This window comes from Gouania willdenowi, chromosome 22 (assembly GCF_900634775.1).
Source record: "Gouania willdenowi chromosome 22, fGouWil2.1, whole genome shotgun sequence".
Taxonomy (NCBI): Eukaryota; Metazoa; Chordata; class Actinopteri; order Blenniiformes; family Gobiesocidae; genus Gouania; species Gouania willdenowi.
The window spans coordinates 26878710-26899251 of NC_041065.1; the positions used below are offsets into that span (position 1 = coordinate 26878710).

At 39.1% G+C, this 20542-nt stretch overlaps 1 protein-coding gene across 1 annotated transcript; it reads right to left on the reverse strand.

Annotated features, from left to right (window-relative positions):
* Positions 1 to 1876: 1876 nt before the first annotated feature.
* Positions 1877 to 19968, reverse strand: disp2 (dispatched RND transporter family member 2). The gene is made up of 10 exons (XM_028438414.1): positions 19729 to 19968; positions 11935 to 12070; positions 11631 to 11851; positions 9936 to 9965; positions 9691 to 9814; positions 8402 to 8517; positions 7232 to 7341; positions 7049 to 7146; positions 6257 to 6415; positions 1877 to 5527 (listed from the first exon to the last, which is right to left on the reverse strand). The coding sequence occupies exons 1-10, from the start codon at positions 19821 to 19823 to the stop codon at positions 2225 to 2227; spliced, it is 4392 nt and encodes a 1463-aa protein (XP_028294215.1). The 5' UTR covers positions 19824 to 19968; the 3' UTR covers positions 1877 to 2224.
* Between the last annotated feature and the right edge of the window lie 574 nt (positions 19969 to 20542).

Sequence of the window (20542 nt, forward strand, 5' to 3'; positions counted from 1 at the left end):
TGAAAATAAGGGGGTCCTGATCCGATATCAGCTAAAGAGAAAAAAAGTAAAACAAGTATCAGTTATATCAGCCTGCATCTAAAATCTCTGATTTCATACAGTATATATTAGTGCTGGGCAATAAATCAAGATCCAACATGTGTCAACTTTTCTATTTTGTTGATATTGAAAATTGCAATATCGCCTATATCGATATATATATATATTTTTATAGCGTATTTTGAATTAAAATACTCGTTTTACTCACACGTGCTGTCCCTTATATAGGAGAAAAAATGGAACATATTGCTCAGCTGTTTGTTAATAAATGTGCCTGTGTGGCATTTTGCATCAGGAAGTTCAACCCAGAATTCTATACTGGTTAGACTTTATTTGAATTCAAAATATCGAGATTTATATCGTATATCGCCATTTTCAGAAAATCTATCGAGGTATGAGTTTTGGTCCATATCTCCCAGCTCTAATATATATTGATTTTAATGGATTTATTGAGAATGTTTTTATGTTTATGGTCAAAATTAATGTAACCCATTGGTTAATACTAAATGGGTCACTTTTTCCTCATACCTGCCTTTGCTGACTATTGTTTTTTGTTTGTAATATCACTTGACCAAGCCTTGTCTAAGATTCCAGACTAAAAAAACAGTCATAAAAGTGTGTAACCCTATGATTCGTGCTGATATTGTCTTGGATCGATTTCGGTATCGGGATAAAACTCAAGGCGGCCATATCGGTATCGTATCAAAAGTGAAAAAGTTGTGTCAGGAGTGGACACCCCTTGTTGAAAACGAACCCTAGTAACCAGTGTAAACATTTTGATGCAAATTCAAGGAGAAAGGAAACAGCTTCTGCCTAAAATCTTGACATAAGTTTAGCTACTTGAAAAACACTCATACTCTGGCCTTTTTGTGGTACGGATATAAAAAAAAACAATAAATTTACATAAACGTGCCTGCACGAAGTAGGCTTATTTTGTGTATTGCACAATTATGATTTTTTTTTTTTCTTGTTTGTTTCATCCACTAGAGTGTATTCCATCTTACTCGGGGCCAAAAGCAAATGACACCCTGGACAGATCACTTTATAACACACACAGTCACTGAAACACACATTTATTACCTCCATCAATGGAGTCATATTTTCACCGGCATTTAATTGTTTGTTTTTCTGTTAGCAGGATTGTATACTTCTGCTAAATATAGCAGATTTTGACGGCATTTTACCAAAGATAAACTTAACACGGGGTTTGGAGGAAATCCGGATACATTTACGGATTTCAAAAAATCAAAAATGGAGGTCCCTGTACATTTAAACCTGTATCAGTATTTATGGGGATAGAAATTAACTTGATTTTTTAATACTTAAGACTGACATTACGCTGTCATTACCATGAACAAGATGTCATGAAGGCTGTCATTAAGTGTTGTTAAATTATGACACCTTTGTAGCTATGTTGGCATTTTTTGGGTTAGGTGGAGGGGAGGCCTGCACGATTATGGCCAAAATGACAATCACGGTTATTGTGATCAACATTTTAATCACGATTATTGTGATCAACATTTTAATCACAATTATTGTGATCAACATTTTAATCACAATTATAATCACAATTATTTATCGTGTTAGGGGAAAAAAAAATCTGTTTTAATTACACAACCTTTAAACAAACAATATGTGTACAGTTTACAGGGAAAAATGAAGCTTTAAATAAAAATTTTACAAAAAATAAACATTAATACAGAGTGCAGGGCCCGTATTTAAAATGTAAATATTGCCGACGATCAGATTTATTTAATCATTTCAATCAAAATTGTGATCACGGTTATAATTTGATTAATTGTGCAGTCCTAGTGGAGGGATCTAGTGGATTAGGGGCTAGGGTTAGCATAATGTCAGCCTTATGTATAAAACTTCAAGTAAAGTGTTACTGAAATTTCCTCCAAGTCTTTAAAGTGTGAATAATCATGATACAATGATCAGGATCACTGATCTAGATACAGCAGTATCTGGTAAAGAGGAGATATGGCACTTGGCGGAGGTTTGCGCTCTTGTTGAATTGCCAATTTAGTGACTTCAATTCATCTAACGCACATATTTTCTGAAGAGGGAGAACAAAAGTGGGAGAAAACCCAGACACGCTGACGAACATGCAAACCACAGAAAAATTGCGCAAAACCTCAACAGCATTGTTGATCACTGCTACAATGTGCTGATGTCATTTCCCTTAACACGTGTCCTCTCGCTGTCCGTCTCTCTTTATCCAAACGTCGGGTAAGTCGGGCTTGCTGTTGGGGATAATGACCACTCCTTCGCTCTGGCTGGAGCGTCCCTTCCCACTCCCCTCGTAAACAGTTTCCTTCAGTGCGAGACGTAGTGTGTCCCTCTTCCCGTTGAGGTATCCTGATTGCAGCTGAACCTCTTCTTCCTGCTGCGTGTTTGAAGGCCCTGCTTCTACATCACTGAGGCAAGTTTCACATGAGTCCTCCAGACCATCACAGGAGCTCTGGGACCGGGAGGAAAGCTCACCTTCATGGGAGTGGAGATAAAGATTGTGCCTTTCCTTTGACGTATTTTCATTGATGCGGATAGAAGGCTGGTTGGTGGTCTCTGACATGTGGGTGATCATAGTCTCTTCCATGCTTGATGAGGAGGAGAATGATGTATTGCTCCAGGTTTTCATCGTCACAGGTTGACACCTGCAGTTTTTACACAGCAGCTTGTCCTTTGCTACATAACTTTGGGCCTGGCCCGTTGGATGAAGTGTGTTTTCTTTGTATGGAGATGAAGTCTGCAGGGCTTGTGGGGGTTGGCAGGCTTTATCTTGATGAATGCATGTCTCCTCTGTTGTGCTCTCCCTGCCAACATCGCCCTCACAATACTCAATATCATCAGAGAGCACAGAAGGTCGGTTGGACAGTTTACTGGTGCACGTGCTGTTCTCAAAGCTGTCACTCAGACGATAAGCCAGTGGCTGCAGCTCATACTGCTCCGTTCCTCCATTCCCACCTACCACCGTTTGTTTGTCTCTGTGTTGAAGGAGGTGGTTGGGGTAAAGGTAACCACCTGCCTGGTTGTCATAACTCCTTCGCGCCCGACTTCTCTCAAATGCCCCGTTAGCAGCTGCAGAGGATCCAGCCTCAGAGGAAGAAGAAAGCCTGCCATCTGTCTGTTCTGAACAACACGGTAGAGAGACGGTTCTGCAGTTCTTCTGTGGTCCGAAAAAGCAGCATAAGGACTGAAAGAAAAAAGTTGCAAATCCACATGCTACACATTTCACCAAAAAGAGGAAAATCCCCAGCTTTCTGTATACCAGAGCGGTGGCAGGTAACATTATAACACCGGTGCAAAAAAATGCTCCGGAAATGATGGCGACAGGACATCCCATCCTTTTAGTGGAGTGTGCGACTTTCCCAATTTTATCCAAATGAGGTGCTAGGCTGTACGATATGCAGTAGTTGGCAACAAAGTCAACAGACAACCCGGCAGCCGATGATATTAACAAAGCTTCAAAACCGCTCAACTGCCACTCAAGAAGAACAAGGAGACCGATGGTGACGAACACACTTCCTCCTACAGCTACCGTCCCATATATACTCAGTGGAATGCTCCACGTGGTTAGGAGAAGTGAAACAAATGTGAGTGCTATAGAAAAGCCTGCTACAACCAGAGATTCAGAACTTAAAGCCTGCTGGAGGTCAAATAGAGAAAGCTGGCTGATGAACCAGCCATTGTCGAGTCCGGGTGGTGCTGTGGATATTTCTGTGTTAAACCACGTCAGGATTGTTTTGTAAAAAACACTGGTTTTACTGAAGTTAAAGCTGTAGTTGTGTGTTGTTTTGAATACCAGCACAAGGGCAGCAACTCTGCCATCTGGCTGGAAGTACAAGCCCCCACTGTGAGCAAGATGGCCTTTGGTACGTCTCTCTGCCAGCATCATGGCAAGGCAGCTTTCCAAAAGAGCAGCAGAGTAGGGGAAACTATGTTTTTTACAGCAAATGTTTGAGGCATCCTCAGTCTCTGAACACTCCCTGTCAGACATCCAGTGAATCAACTTCTCAAAGAGACAAATATTGTCAGTCAAGAACTCTTTGTCCTCTGTTGAGGGAGGGAAGTAAAAGCTTTGGTTTTGAACTCGTCCACATAAAGCCTTCAACCAAACCTGAGCGTCTGGTCGACTTATGTTAAAATCTGGATCTAACACTAAAGAGCCATTACTTCTTGGGTCAAAGTGATCTCCATTATCCGTTGGTTTGACACCCCACACAAGTTGTATTTTAACTGGTGCATCTTCCCCATTTCTCTGCCTTTCAAACATAAACATTTGACGGTATTCAGCATCGTATCTCTCAAACTGGTGACTGGAGCGGAAAAGTTGGGTGACTTTGCTGTTGAGGGTAGGCAGCTTTATACATGGGTCGATGCATGACATATATGTACCACCAGCAGCAAGCACCGCAAACCAACACACCCAAATGTACCTAAACTTCACCACTCCACAGGGCAGGATTCTCAGAAACAACAACTTAGACGTGTCACTCAAACCCTGCTTTAATTCTCTCAGCTTCTGGCTGAGGCTGAAGAGACATCTCTTGCGCAAGTTTGTGTCCCAGAAGGCCCCGGTGTTTTTCGAGCAGCAGGGTTTCCACCCGTGCACTGCCACAGAGGATGTTTTTGTGTAACGCTCATGCAATATGAAAGAGCATGGCAGCCACACTAAGACTAGAAGTGAGTTGATAAACGAGGCCATTCCGAGATAAATAGAGAAACATCGGATTGCTGTGATGCTGCTTAGATACCCAGAGAAAAATGCCATGCTGGACGCTAAACCTGACGACATGATGAGATAACCGACTTCCTGCAAAGCTCTGTTGACTCTCTTCTCCAGGGAGGCTGATGGGTTCTGGGATAGCTGTAGATTCCAGAAATCCACAAAGATATAAACCTGATTGGAGCAGCCTGCTAAGAGGATAAGAATTGAAGCTAGGTTCACCACCGGAAAAAAAGTTAGCTGAAAAACCACCTTGTAGAAGAAATAAGATGTAAGAAGGGAGCTCGTGATCACTATGACAGATAGAGCCACTGTGAACAGAGACTGGAGATAGAGTCCCATGGTGACAAAAAGAGCTAAAACCGCTAGAACGGGATAAACAGAATCTATTGCCAAGTAGTATTTGAAGAGCATCTGCTTGATGCCAAAATCTATACCAGTAATGGTTGTGTTGTTGTAGGTTGGATCCCGGCCTTCAAGACTGTTCATGTAAAGCTCCATCAGGTGTTCTCCTTTAGCCACAGGAAGGAACACAAGGCTGTACTTAAGGGTGGGGATTTGGTATTCAACAGTGTGTGGGCCGAGGAAGTCTTTGTCAACGAGGAAGTGCAGTATCTGAAACACCAGGCGGGACTGCAGGCAGCGAGAGGGAACCAGAGAACAGGAACCGTGTTTGGGCCTGGCGACGCAGCCTTCCACTAGACGACCCTCGTGATAGTGTGGAGCACATTTACGGAGAAGGTTCAGTGTCTCGGAGACCTTGAAAACAAGCCCAAAAACACTTAATGCAACACTTAAACAAGTGGTGCCAAAGTGATTTTACAGAACAGTTTGGGCCACAGGTTTTGGGTATGAAAACAAGCAATTTCAAAATCAGTGTGCTCTAGTTTGAACTTTCACGTATCAATGATATGTAAGACACCGACAATATCCAAATAATAATTGACGGATATCAGAACTTTTAGGTTTTTCTCACCAGTTTGGGAAATTTGCAAGTTTCTTCAACACTTGTCAAATATTGTGGAGTTTCATTGAATTTGTGAATTTGGAAGAACTGAGATATCGAAAACTGATTCAGTTAGTTATTTACACAATTCATTTTTACTCTCTCCTGCGGGCCACATGGATGCCCTAAAGAGACGTATTCAGCCCCTGGGCCTTGAGTTTGACATTAAACCAATGAAGTCTTAGTTTTTGTAAAATATGCTTTTTTTCTGGGAACTAATAATAAAAGAAATTGCATACAATAAGAAAAAAGTGTGGCTTGAAACACAAAATTAATTTTAATTTAAGTTATATTCAGAAAGTTTTTTTTTTTTTTCAATAATAGCTGAGTTTCAGATTATTTGAGTGCACGCTATGATCGAAATGAAAGCAATTTTTGTGCTGAAAGAGAGATTTTCGTCCTTAAAACATTGTCTTTTTTTTTTAACCATTTGCAATTGTGCATTTATCAATAACAGTGTTTATTTAATATGAGAACCATACCTCTTGGGCAGTGAGGCTGAGGCAGGAAGACGCATTAGTGAGAACTGCCAAATAATTCCCTAACGACCAGCTTGGACAGCAGCCGCTTCTGGTCACGCTGTCACCCTCCATCCTCACATTCTGCTGGCACAGATCCTCAAACTGGGGCTGGGAGCGAAGCTGAGCCAAAAACAGAACAGGGATGTTTCATTAATACCAGCACCAGGTACTGGATAATAAATTCTGCATTTATTAAAGAGAATAATTGTTCATACAGTGGTAGACTGAACAGCAGAAAAATGGGGAAAAAGCAGAAGCAATAGAGCACGTGTCAAACTCAAGGCCCAGGGGCCAAATTTGGCCCTTTAGACTTCAGTTCGGCCCACAGAAGAAAGTAAAAAATGACAAAAATTATTGTCTAAATTACCAAAAAAATCCAGTTGTAGATACCGGTGTCTTAAATTCACCAATTTAATGAAAATCAACAATATTTTAGGGGCTTGCATTTTTTCTTTCTTTATATCAAATACATTTTAATTGTGGAAAAAACTGTCAATATTTCCACAAATCTTGCAATTTTCTCACAAAAAATTTAACAAAATTCCTCTAAATTACAGAAAAAATTGGTAACAAAATGAAAAGTGAATTGAACTAAATTAGGGCACAATGATGTTATAATTGTTCTCTTTTCCCCCCCATCTAAAATCTGAGTTCCACTTGAGATCAAACTGGTCTGTGTTTGGCCCCTGAACTAAAATGACTTTGACACCCTTGCAATAGAGAGACGATGGAGTTGGTAAGATCAGAACAAACCCTGGATTGCTCCATCTCACACATGGCATGGATGGCCTTCAGGCTCCAAAGACTGGCTGAGTTTTCAGATCGAAACACCAGCTGAGCAAAGCGTTCCCCTGTGTGTGTGTGTATATGAGGGCAGAAAGATGGTTTAAACAGTATTTTAAATGACAAACAGTGAATCCCAGTTTATTTACTAACCAGGAGCATCACAGAGAAAAGTATCAGTGGAGGAATCTCGTGCCAGCATCCTCCGGAATCGAAGCCTGTCCTGACTTTTGCTGCTTTCTCTGCCCGCAGCGTCCCCAAACCTGATCAGGTGCAAACACATCCACCCACACACACGCACGCACGCACGCACGCACGCACGCACGCACGCACACACACACACACACACACACACACACACACACACACACACACACACACACACACACACACACACACACACACACACACACACACACACACACACACACACACACACACACACACATTGATTTTAGCTTCTTTTACTGACGAATACTTTTCATGCTCCAGTCGAACAGGACCACACTTCAATCTCTATGCCAACAACACCGCTGCACTACAACAGGTATGTCAGGGAATCTGAAAACTGAGACATTAACTGCCTTAGTAAAATAAGTAATCACGTCAATTATTTTTCTTGTATGCTATTTTTTGAATGGGGATATTCACTTTCCCTGCAATATGTCGTGCTAATGCCGATAGAACCTACGAAAGATAATGTGAGCTTGAATTATGATTATTATTCCCTTTATTTGATATGGACATCGCAATTACATTGGTAATCCAGATGTTTTGTTTTGAGTGTGTTAGCACACGTGCTAATTTACACCTGTCCACAGGAGGCTTTTAAAAAGGTTAAAAGTAACAGAAATAATAAGAAAGTAAGGAGGAAATATACACTGCACAAAACATTACCAAAAGAAAAGCAATTTTCAAAGTTAAATACAGTCATTAGTTTTAGGGCAAGTGAGAAACCAGGTAAAACTATTAATGTGAACATTGTTTTGATTTTAGCTATTTTTTAAGGCCCATTGTTGAATGGACTCAATCTAAATCAGGTAAATTTGTATTGATAACTGATTGTGAATTTGTCCAAAAAATAAATAATTGCCTAAAAACAAAACTAGAAACATTTCCAAATTATTTTAAAATTATTTTTTTAATCTTTCCGAGTACCCGCTGCAATGTCACCTGATGAAACCTATGATGCTATATAATTATACAGAGAATAACCATGTCTTCAATGTTTTGACGCCTGTTTCCTTCATTGTTAATCCACTGCAGTAAACGCAGCGGGTGTGATGCAATCTCCCAGCATTCCCATGAAAACTGTCCACTGACCTTTCCCTGAGCTGCTGCGGTAGAGGAGACAGAGCTTTCCCCGGGCCCGTGTTCTCCTGTAGCCGAGAGAAGCTGGACTCCCGGACTCCTATGTACGTTCCCCGCGGCTCAAAGCCCTGCAGAAATAGAGCAGCACAAGCGCTTTCATGCATGCACGCACACACACACACCCACACACACGTCAACCTACGTACATTACGCCTACAGAGAGGGCAGCTCCTGCATAAAACATCAAACATGTTTGCATCTGCTTTTGTGGGTGATGTGACCTATAGTCTAAACCTGATAAATGATCTAAAGCAGGGGTGTCATTTTAGTTCAGGGGCCAAATACGGACCAGTTCAATCACAAGTGGGCCACAGGTTTTAGGTGGGAAAACTAACAATTTCAACATTAATGTGCCCAAATTTGCACTTCCAGTTATAAATTAGACATAAAGTATGGAAGGCATCAACAAAATCTAAGCAATAAGTGACAGACACTTCAATGTCCTTTGATTTATTTAATAATTTGAGTAAAAATTACAGTATTTTGCAAAAATTTTGAATTCTTGAAACTGAATTATTTGGTAATTTACACAATGATTCATTTTCACATTCTCCTGTGGGTCGAATCGGATGCTCCGAAGCGCCAGATTTGGCCTCTGGCCTTGAGTTTGACACATATGATCTATATAATATATATAAAGTACCTACAATATCCAAGCAATACAGATAAAGTGCAAGTCGCTGCAGGATCTTTGCTTCTAAATTCATTGATTTTGTGACTAATTTGTGAATTTTTAATGGAATCTTGAAGAATGTTTGTAAGAATTTGCAGGATTTGGGAAAATGTTGAGTTCTTCCACAACTTGTGATTAAAAATAACTGCCATCGTAGTAAAATCACAGGAAAATTGCAATCCCCAGCAAATATTGAGTAGTTTAACTGAATTTGGAGGGGCTGAGATTATTTTATAATTCACACGAATCATGTTTTCTCTGTTAGGGCCAAATTGGATACTTTCAAGAGCAGAATTTGGCCCCCGGGCCTTGAGTTTGACACATGTCATAAAAGATAAACTCTAATGACACTGGGTGGGATTTTATTCCTTCTTGCTTAATTATTCTGACATAAGAGTGAAGGATGAGGTTGAGATCATGAGTCACTAAAGAGACGGTAGTTTAACACCTGATTGATTTGATTAAGGTTGACAGCAAAGACACAACACACCATCCTCCAGGGAGGGACATTATATTGTTAACCAAGCACTGTGATGTTGGTAACTAGCATACATTCTCTCACGCTCACCAGCAGTGGCTCAGAGAAATCAGGCAGAGAACTGATGAAGAGTCCAGCCAGTGAGCATCCCAGCAGCAGCACGGCACAACTGAGCAGCACCGTCAGAGGATAGTCCACTATCAACTGGGAATATCTGTCAATTAGAAACCAAAGATAAAACACAACACAGATGTGTGAATCATTGTCAACAAGAAAAAAATCTATAAACTCAGTCAATATCAGGATTCTGAAGTAAATAAGTTTCAAAAGCTCACTTTTTAAGGATGAAGTACATCCCTCCTTTCCTGTGGGAGATCAAGAACTTTAATTACCAAGCAATGATGAAAGAAGTATTAAAGAATATATTAATGAATGCTAACATTTTGTAAGACGTAGAACGTAAAAGAAGGTGAGTGTCAACAAGAAAAAGAGAATTACATTAACTCTGTAAAGCGTGAATCATTAAATAACCGACAGAAGATTCCAATGTTTTGAAACTGGAGTCTTTATTGGTCCAAATGAACAACCAAAAAAAAAAAAAAAATGTCAAATATAAATTTCCATTTACGAGTTTTAATTTGTATCATATTTGATACATCAGGTCTCCATGCTCAAATATTGTCTTTCTTAAAGCTGATATCCGGAGTTTCTGAGAAACGTCTCGATGTCCAGCCCTAAACAGCATCACTTCCTCCCACTGCCAATGTACCAGAAGCCACGCCTCTACTTTTCTGCACGCATCGCGGAACATAACAAGGTTGATATAGGTCTATGGGTCAGGTAAGAGCCAAAATCATATTTACCTGTTTGCTGTTGGGACACGCTGTATGTGCACAGTTCTGCATTCACTTTGATTGACAGTCTCAAAAACAGGAAGTCGAAGCCTATTGGCTGGGCGCACTCACTGTTTCCATTTGTATAGGGGTCTATAGGATGAAGGCGGGACTTATATACATTAATGTATATGAATGACCACCAACAGTAGACCATAGTAAAAGAATGATGCATAGATTTCTCAGACACTCTGGATATCAGCTTTAAACAACAAAAACATAATGAATAACCAACATGTCAACACATTGGTAATTCCATACATACAATACATAACATTTTGAAGTGCTACTTTAATGCAACAGTGAGATACTGTATCCACCAATGGAACTGGCACAGTGGAGTCTATAACATATAACATTTAACTTGTTTTTAGTCATTTTGTAGTTTTATTTTCCATGATGGTGTTAAACATGAAAACACTTCCTGTCCGTGGTCAGACAGAGATGTACTCAGTATTTCTCACAGTACACATGGGCAAAGTGGCCTGTACAATGCTCACATCTCTGTCTGTTTCCCACGTTGGTTCCCAAATTATGCAATTTAAAAATGTATTTAGTTTACTAGAAAAATAAAAAGAAGAGTTTATTTGACTTGGTGATGTGTAAAAGCATGAAATGCAATAAAAAGACAATTCAAACTGATTTAGAGTTACATGACCTCATAGACCTGTTGTATCAAATCTGATGCAACAATTTCAAGATTTCGAGATTATGAAATATAAATTAATATCACACTGCATCAACCCAGTAAATATTAGAATGTTTTTCTTACTTTAAAATTTAAAAATTGGAAAAGTTCTTCTCCTAAAACCACATGTGCAGCTGGTAAGACCTCTGCTGAACTAATTACTGCCCCATGGTGGATTTGTAAGAAAAAACTCATCACACTGATCATGTAAGAGTCCTAAAACTCATGTATGGAATATGATACGTTTGGCGTTATAGGGCTAACAGACTGCATTTAATTTAATGTGAATATCACATCTAGCTTTTTATCCATCAATTCTTCTATTCTCTACATTGTTTGTGCATGTGATAAAAGCAAATAAAAACAGAATAAACTGAGGTGTGTCGGACAGCAGATCCTGGTCAACACGTTGACACCTACAGTAACTCTTAGTGGAGCGATGAACCCACCTCACTGCCACCACATGACGCTGCTTTGGTTTCTGTGTGCTGCTCTCATTGGACCCGTGCAGCCAGTGACATCTCACCGCTCCGCCATGAGAAGAACTACAACCCACTTTCAGCCCTGCACTCATGTCCCCATGAGGTTTGACCTGTCCGTGGTGACTGCAGTGAGGACATTTGGGCAGCTGCGGTGAATCATAAGCACTGGTGCGTGGATTCTGGGGGACCTAAGAGAGAACAGAAGAAGAAGAAGAAGAAAAGAAATGTGCCTCTGTCGACCCAAAGTTTGCACCGATATTCAAACTCATACTTGGTGATAAAGCTGTATGGAGGAAGAAGGTCTTCCGAGGCTGCTGCAGCTGTCACACAGCTCCCCATCAGAGAGGACCGTCAACTGGGCTTCAGTGGGGCTGTCAGGGGGGCACAGCGAAACCATGGGGATGTCACTGCACGGGAACAAAGAGGTGCATGTTAAAAATGCACGTACTAATCTGCATTATATTCAGTCTTGTGTCATTATGTATAACTGTGTACTTCTGAGCTTTGCTTCATTCCAAGTTCAGCAGAAATAACTAATAAAGAGGGGATAAATGTTTTTGAGGGAAACAGGATAAAATTACTGGAAGGAGAGCCAATTAAAATGAGACATGGAGGGTGAGAAATGTTGCAAATGTTTAATACAGGGAGATTATTGTCACTTCTTGTCACCTTCTCATTGTAAAAAGAAGTCAGTCCTGCATAGATGGATGAAAAGAGGCAGCCATGAATAATATGTATTAAATTGCCCAGGAAATGAGTGTCATTTTATGCTCCTATCCACTGACTTTATTATGTTCTCCTTTCTCAATCCTGTGAGACATAACGCGAGCTCTGTTAAATCTGAGAAATAAAATCCCCATTAAGACATTTCTTAGATGTCATCAATTGTTTTTTGACAAAAACCTGTTGATATATTTGAAGCATCAGCATTTAGATCATTCAAAGCCTTTCAGTGTTGGGCCAATGTTTATAAGAGGTGTACATTTGGATTTTATTTGCCGGTTGTAGATGTATCAAAACTGCCGGCCTGAGGGACACATACTGCCCTCGGTCCAATTTTGTGCAGCCTTAAAAAAACAAATCCCCGAAAAATTTGTATTTCTAGAATTTGGAAGGAATATGAAGCCCTACAATACACACAAAATAACCCCAAAAATACACAAAATGACAGCAAAATGCTCAAAATGTCAATAAAAGTATTCATAGTAATAAAAAAACATACACACAAGATTCCAAAAACACACAAAATGACAACAAAAATGAAAACAATCACTAAACCATCAACCAAACAACAAAACACACACAGCATGACACACAAAATACCAACAAAATTACAGAAAATCCCAAAAAAAACACAAAATGACAACAAAACCACAAAAAAACACCCAAATTGACTCATACATTGACAAAACAATTCCCAAAATGCCAGATAAACACACAAAATGACTAAAAACTCAGAAAACAACAATAAAAAAGCACACAAAAAGATATAATCTTGTAATTCTCAAATTGGTCAATAATTTAAATGCTGACATGAATGTTGATAATGTGGCCTTCATGTCATTAGGGGTGAGTATTGGCAAGGATGTTGCAATACTATACGTATCGCAATATGTGGATCACGATATGATATTATCCCATATTCTACCCAGTTAATATCAAAATTAAACGTAGAGATGAAAAATCAAGTTACTGTATATGTTCAGAAGATATTGATCATTCAGAGGATAAATTGAGTCAAAACTATTTGCTTCAAAACATCCCATTTATATCCCTTTTTTATAATGTGATAATAACACGGAGAAGAACGGAATAAAACAATCCTTTATTCATTATTTAATCCACCCCGTATAATGACCACGACCTTCCTTAATGTGGTCCAGTTTGGTGCGCGCGCGCGCAAAAACCGGCGGGCCCGCGGTGGGGATAAAATGTTCCACGCCATGCTTTGTAACCGCAGTAGAGAATGCAGGTGTAGTCAAAGACGGAAAATCCGCCAATAACTGCTCATAAACACCGCCGGACGCAGAGAAATTAGCGTGTGTCAACGGCCCAAATCCCCCAGTCTTACACGGAAAAGTAGAAAAAGACACAGCATCGATCAGTTTGGTGCGCGCGCGGGGTCCAGTTTGGTGCGCGCGTGGGGGTGTGTGGTCCAGTTTGGTGTGTGTGTGGTCCAGTTTTGTGTGCGCGCGTGGGGTCCAGTTTGGTGCGCGTGGGGGTGTGTGGTCCAGTTTGGTGCGCGTGTGGGTGTGTGGTCCAGTTTGGTGCGTGTGTGTGGGTGTGTGGTCTAGTTTGGTGCGCGCGGTCCAGTGTGGTGCGCGTGGGGTCCAGTTTGGTGCGCGTGGGGGTGTGTGGTCCAGTTTGGTGTGTGTGGGTGTGTGGTCCAGTTTGGTGCGTGTGTGTGGTCCAGTTTGGTGCGCGCGGAGTCCAGTTTGGTGCGTGTGTGTGGGTGTGTGGTCCAGTTTGGTGTGTGGGTGTGTGGTCCAGTTTGGTGCGCGTGTGTGTGGTCCAGTTTGGTGCGCGTGTGTGTGGTCCAGTTTGGTGTGCGCGCGTGTGTGTGTGGTCCAGTTTGGTGCGCGTGCGTGTGTGTGTGTGTGCGTGGTCCAGTTTGGTGCGCGCATGGTCCAGTTTGGTGCGTGCGCATAGGGTCCAGTTTGGTGCGCACGCTTGTGGGGTCCAGTTTGGTGCGCGTGTGTGGGGTCCGGTTTGGTGTGCGTGTGGGTGTGTGGTCCAGTTTGGTGCGCGTGTGTGTGTGGTCCAGTTTTGTGCGCGCGTGTGTGTGTGTGGTCCAGTTTGGTGCACGCGTGTGTGTGTGTGGTCCAGTTTGGTGCGCGCGGGTGTGTCCTTTATTCAATCCTTTATTCATTATTTAATCCACCCCGTATAATGACCACAACCTTCCTTAATGTGACTGAGTGACGTGTGTGACACTCATACGTGTGTGGCTACGGTGTCAGTTTGGACCGCGGAGCGCAAGGGAGATATGAACCAATCACCGGTAAAAATCCCAGTAAAACTCCAGAAAACAATCACCAGTAATAAATATTATCTCCCTGGTAAAGACAGTAGCTCTAATAACTGGTAAAATGATAAACTGATGATATTACAGCCTGTGAAGGCTGGATAGGGGACGCACTTACTCTGCTTCTGGGTCCTAGTGCCAGCCGGGCGGTGAAGCCTGTTCCGTTTACCGTGTTTACTGAGGTCCGTGTGTGTTTAATAAGTCTGTGTGTGTTTAATAAGTCCGTGTGTGTCCGTGTGAAAGTCTGCATGTTTATGCCTCTGTCCATCCACTCTTTTCATTATATCCATGTCTTTTAAGGCTTTTATTACATAGTGTCAGCTGTAGTCCGGGCCGCCGCCATCTTGGTTTATGTCGTCACCAGCGCGTCATCGCCGCAGAGTTGCACGAGCATAGAATGAATCAAATAACTGTCAAGAGGTCTTATATTAGTCTATTATCTTTTTAAAGTGGTGTTTTTTGTGTCTTTAGACTCCAATTACATTTATGTATATAATATGTTCCCCACAATATAAACAGGTTCACAATATAATTATTTTTTATAGTCTCTGTTTCCACTGTATCCAGAATAATAATAATAATTCTCAACAAGAACAATTGATTGATTTGTCACATGACTGTTCCAGTGTTTGTTTTATTTAGTTTCACATCTACCTCTTTGTTTTTTACACTGATGACAACTTGTTTGTAGTTTTATTTCAGAAAGTTTCACTTTTACAGTTACAGTTGGAAACCTTTGTTAAATGAATATCCTAATTACATTACAGCAACCAAATTAAACTATATCAACTAAGTGAATTAATAAAAATAACCTGTGTAAAGGCTTTTTCAAACTAAAAAAATATCTTGTGAAATCTGTGACCTGTTGACCTGCACAACTCAAAGAATCAGAATCGAGAATCATTATTTCTTGGCAGAAATGCTTTTAAACACTTGCTGTACATTCAGCTGACATAAAAATCTTGTTTTCAAATATGTAGAATAATTGTGAATTTATCAGTAGCAGTAGTAGTTTTAATATTTTAGTTATTTTTTTGCAGGCACCCTTTTTGTCTGTCAAATGTATTTAAAATAAACTAAAATTAAAGAGAGAATGTTATTTAACTGTTGAACCTTGCCATAATTTTATTTGTTTATATATTTTTTTAAATTGAAAAAAAATGTTTATGGTCTTGGTCTTGGTCTCGGCTTGTCTCGGTCTCGGTCTTGACTCGGTCTCGGCTCCCGAAAGTCTTGGTCTTGTCTTGGTCTTGGTGCATTCTGGTCTCGGGCAAGTCTTGGTCTCGGATAGTGTGGTCTTGAACACAACACTAGACATTGCACACTGCCATCAAAAAATCAAGTGCATCAAATAACCATTGCAACACATTGAAATCATTGTAACCACCACTGAAATATTGCACAAATACACAAACATATTGATTAAATATCACCCCCAAAAAAAAAATAAAATAAAAAATCGGCACCCAAAAAATCGCGATATATTGTGAAATTGATTTTTTTTCACACCCCTACATGTCATACAATCACATTTTTATGTTGAATGAATGAGTGTTTTCTAACTGTTATCATAGGGGGGAAGGCATGCTCATGGAGAACATGCAAACTTGCTTGAACCCACATTCTATTTAATATAGGAAAGTGCTAAAAAGTCCTGTTCATGTCAAAGAAATATTTGTGTTCAAGGCCTTTGTTGGAAGTGAAGAAGTCTGACCTGATCCATGCATATGCCTGTGTCGCACTAGTTTGTTTTTCCACTCTAAACTGGATGTAGCCACATTTCCCGTCTTATCACTATGGCGACAGAGTAAGTCAACAGAGCCTAATTGACCTCACACAGTTTTATTTGCATCCCATAATAAGGTGCCCAGATGATGAGCAGTGGGTTGAGTCGGTGGCACACATTAGCAGACGGTTTATGGAGCTGATTACCTGAGGAGAGGGACAACTGTTAGCACAACAGGGGCCACAAACATGTGACTGTCTGATCTAAGGGGCCACATTATCAACATTCATGTCAGCATTTAGAAAAATGACCTATCTGAGCATTAATACAGTAAACAAATAAAGAAGTAGGGCTTTTGTGTGTTTCTGTTGTCATTTGCTGTTTATTTTTCTATCATTTTGTTTGTGTTAGTTGTTGTTGGATTTAATTTTAGGTATTTTTCTTGCGGTTTTGTGTGTTTTTGGAGCCATTTCACATATTTTTATTGTCCTTTTTCCATCATTTTGTGTATTTTTTTTCCATTTTGTATATTTTTTCTTTCATTTTGCATCATTCTGTCATTTTGTGTGTTTTGGGAGCTTTTTGTGTATTTTTGTTTTGTTTAGTGTCTGAAGCAAATTTTTATTATTTTGTTATAATCTTGTGTATTTATTCTGTTTTGTTGTGTATTTTTCTGTAATTTTAGTGTGTTTGGAGAAATTTTGTGTATTTTTAGTTATCTTTTTGTGTATTTTTGCTGTTGTGTATTTTCCTGTAATTTTTTTGTGTTTGGAGAAATTTTGAGTATATTTACTATCATTTTGTGGATTTTTGCTGTTGTGTTGTGTATTTTCCTTTCATTTTAGTGTGTTTGGAGAAATTTTGTGTAATTTTGTGATCATTGTGTGCATTTTTGCTGTTGTGTTGTGTATTTTCCTGTGATTTTGTGTGTTTGGAGATATTTTGAGTATTTTACCATCATTTTGCGTATTTTTGGAGTCATTTTTTCCATTTACTTTTGGTCCCACATAAAACCAGACCGATAGCTACATGTGGCCCCCGGGCCGCCAGTTGCTAATGTATGACATAGACCATCAGGTGCTTAATGAGCTCAGCAGCCCCTCCTCACAAAGCTTGTTTTACTGTTTTTAGCTCGGACAAGCATGTGAACATCTAATGTTGACTACATTTAGGACAAATATTAATATTCCAACATAAACCCATCCTATCAGTGTTTCAGCATCTTAAATGATTCTCACAGAGGCAGAATCATGCTGGGAGGGAAATCTGAAGAATACATCAATAATTCAGTCGATGAATATAAAAATACACTCAGGAAGGTGTCATCATCATCATCATCATCATCATCAGCTGCTGTAGTAAAGAAGTGACTCAGTGTGTTCTCTGGTGTCACAGTAGCATCACTAGCCGTGACTAGGGATGTAACGATTCACTCAACTCCCGATACGATTCGATTCACGATACTGGGTTCACGATACGATTCTCTCACCATTTATTTTACAAAATGGGACTGTAGTCAAATGATGACTGAAAAATATTCCTTTATTTTTTTGGGGGAAAAAAACTAGAAAATACTTATTTTTAATTGTCAAAATAATCCCATGATAAACTATTCAAAACAATGCAATTTGACTAAAAATAAATCTTCAATGAAATAAATAAAGGAATAATACAAATGAAGAAGAAGCCTATTAATTTAAATTCTGGTTCTATAGTAAACAATGCAAAACTGCATAATAGTTCTTTTTCTTTTTAAAAGTGCAACTGAAAATGTATTTTGTGCCTTAACAATTGGACTTTAAAAAAAAAAAAAAAGTCATTGCACTGATTTACGTCAGATAATAGAATAAAAGAACTTTCAACGTGTAGTGTTTTTACATTTACACATTTTACAACTCCAGACCCTTCAGTTGTTGTATACGTTTAGTGTTTGCCTCGCACATGCAGAAGAAATAAAGTAATGAAACTTGTAATGTAATATTGTCACCAGTGTAGAAAAATGGAGGTGCCCACTGCCCATATATTTGGACCGACTGTATTGATATCAATGGAGAAATTTCTTTCAAGCCTTTAAAGCAGGGGTGTCAAACTCATTTTAGCTCAAGGGCCAAATATGAAGCAGCTTGATCTCAAGTGGGCCACAGGTTAGTAATTTCAACATTATTCTGCCCTAGTTTGCACTTCTACGTATACATAAAAGACAAAATATTTAATGTTTGAAGCATCTCTGCAATGTGATTATGTTGGTTTTAATCTACACTGAGCGGCTGTTGGAGAACAAAGACCTAGAAAGGGTGACACTGAGCAGATCTCTGTGTGTGCATGTGTGTTTGTGTTTTAGTTTGTCCTCATTTTACTGCTGGGCCATATGGACCAAAACTCAATATCTCAATATTTTTTTTTATCAGAATGGTGAAATTCGATGATGAAAAATGCCAAACAGGACATTTATGAACAAACCGCTGCACCAAATGTGCTACTTTTGGCTACTTTTCTCCTCTAAGTGACAGCATGTGTGAGTGAGTTCTGTAGTGTGGCTTGTTTAGGGGAAGGTTTTGGTACTTAGGACGCACTCAGAAAAATGGCTGAATGATTAATCGCATTTGCAATATTATCGCAATATCATAAAATGCAATTTTTCAATCGCAAAAGCTGCAATTTTTATTTATGTATTTGTTTTCTCCTGTCTTGTACTGTCCTGTTAAGTTCAGATTGTTTATTATGAAACAGATTGATTTATTACTTGTGTTCATTGAAAAAATAATTGCATATTAAATCGCAATTAAATTATTTTCCAAAATCGTTCAGCCCTAGAAATGCATCTAACTCTGCTTTTTAATGCTGTTCTGAGAAGTAGTGAAATAAGTGACTCCTAATACAAGTGTTCAAAACAAAATAAACTATTATAAATATATTAATATTGATATAGGCAATATTGTAATTTTCTATATCGCCAAAATAGAAAACTGATAGATCTTGAATCTCGATATATCGCCCAGCACTAACTTATTTAATCTGTAAAACATTCAAAATGATGTGATCCAATTACTTATGACAGACAGATGGAATATTTTGGATTAAATTAGTATTTTAAATTTAATCTGAAACAATCTCATGAGAATGTGTGATTTCCGGCTATAAATTCATTATATTATTTGTGGCTTGGTAAATAATAATAATAAATAATAACAATATTTGTGTCTTATTCATTATTAACGCAGTAAATGACCGAGGTCTGTGTGTAAATGTGTTTTAGTCCATTTAAGCTAATCAGGAAGCATCAACATACAAGACTGGGAAATAAAAGCGCCCACCTTTGACAAGCTTCATGGATTTCCTTTCCTTCGAGTGGAGAATCATCCATTATTATCGCATCCGTGCTTTCCCCGACCACAGAACACGCGTCCATCCTCCTCCCGCCTTCAAACGCTCAGATTTCACAGCGTGGTCGCGGATTTTTTTTCCATTTGTTATTATTATTGTTTTTTGGGTTTTTTTTTTTTTTTTTGCTGTTCCAGGAAATGTGTGATCCAGCCTGAGTCCTCAGTACCTGGGTCTGGTTCACTGTCCACAGTCTGACAGCAGCACCGGAGTCGATAGGGTTAATCTGCCTCCTGCTGAGCGCTGATTGGACGAGCCGCGGTGATGCTGAAGAGCATGCGCAGTGGCTGTCCAACCACGAGCCCCACACATCAGTGTTACTGTCACTGTCTGAGATAATGTTAGTGTTACTGTCTTATCAACTTACATTAGTGTTGGTGTTTATTTTACATTTTTTAAATTTAAAGGAAGGAAACTGAACATGTTTTGCTTTCATGCAGATATTGCTGTCAAATATTTTGATAGTTAGGTTTGAATTTCTCAACTATCTTTCATTTTGTGCTTTTGTTTTTTTTTTTTTTTTTCTTTGATTTTATATGTTTGTTTTTTGTTGTTGTTGTTGTTGTTGTTTTTTTTTTTTTTTTTTTTTTTTTTTTAAATCGTACAAAATCAAATAAAGAAAAACACACCAAACTACAAAATGACTCCTCGTACAAACCGACAAGGAAAAATAAATACAAACTGACAGCAAAATTTTCTTAATTTTTCAAAATAATAAAAAAAAAAAATTCCAACAAAAATTCAGAA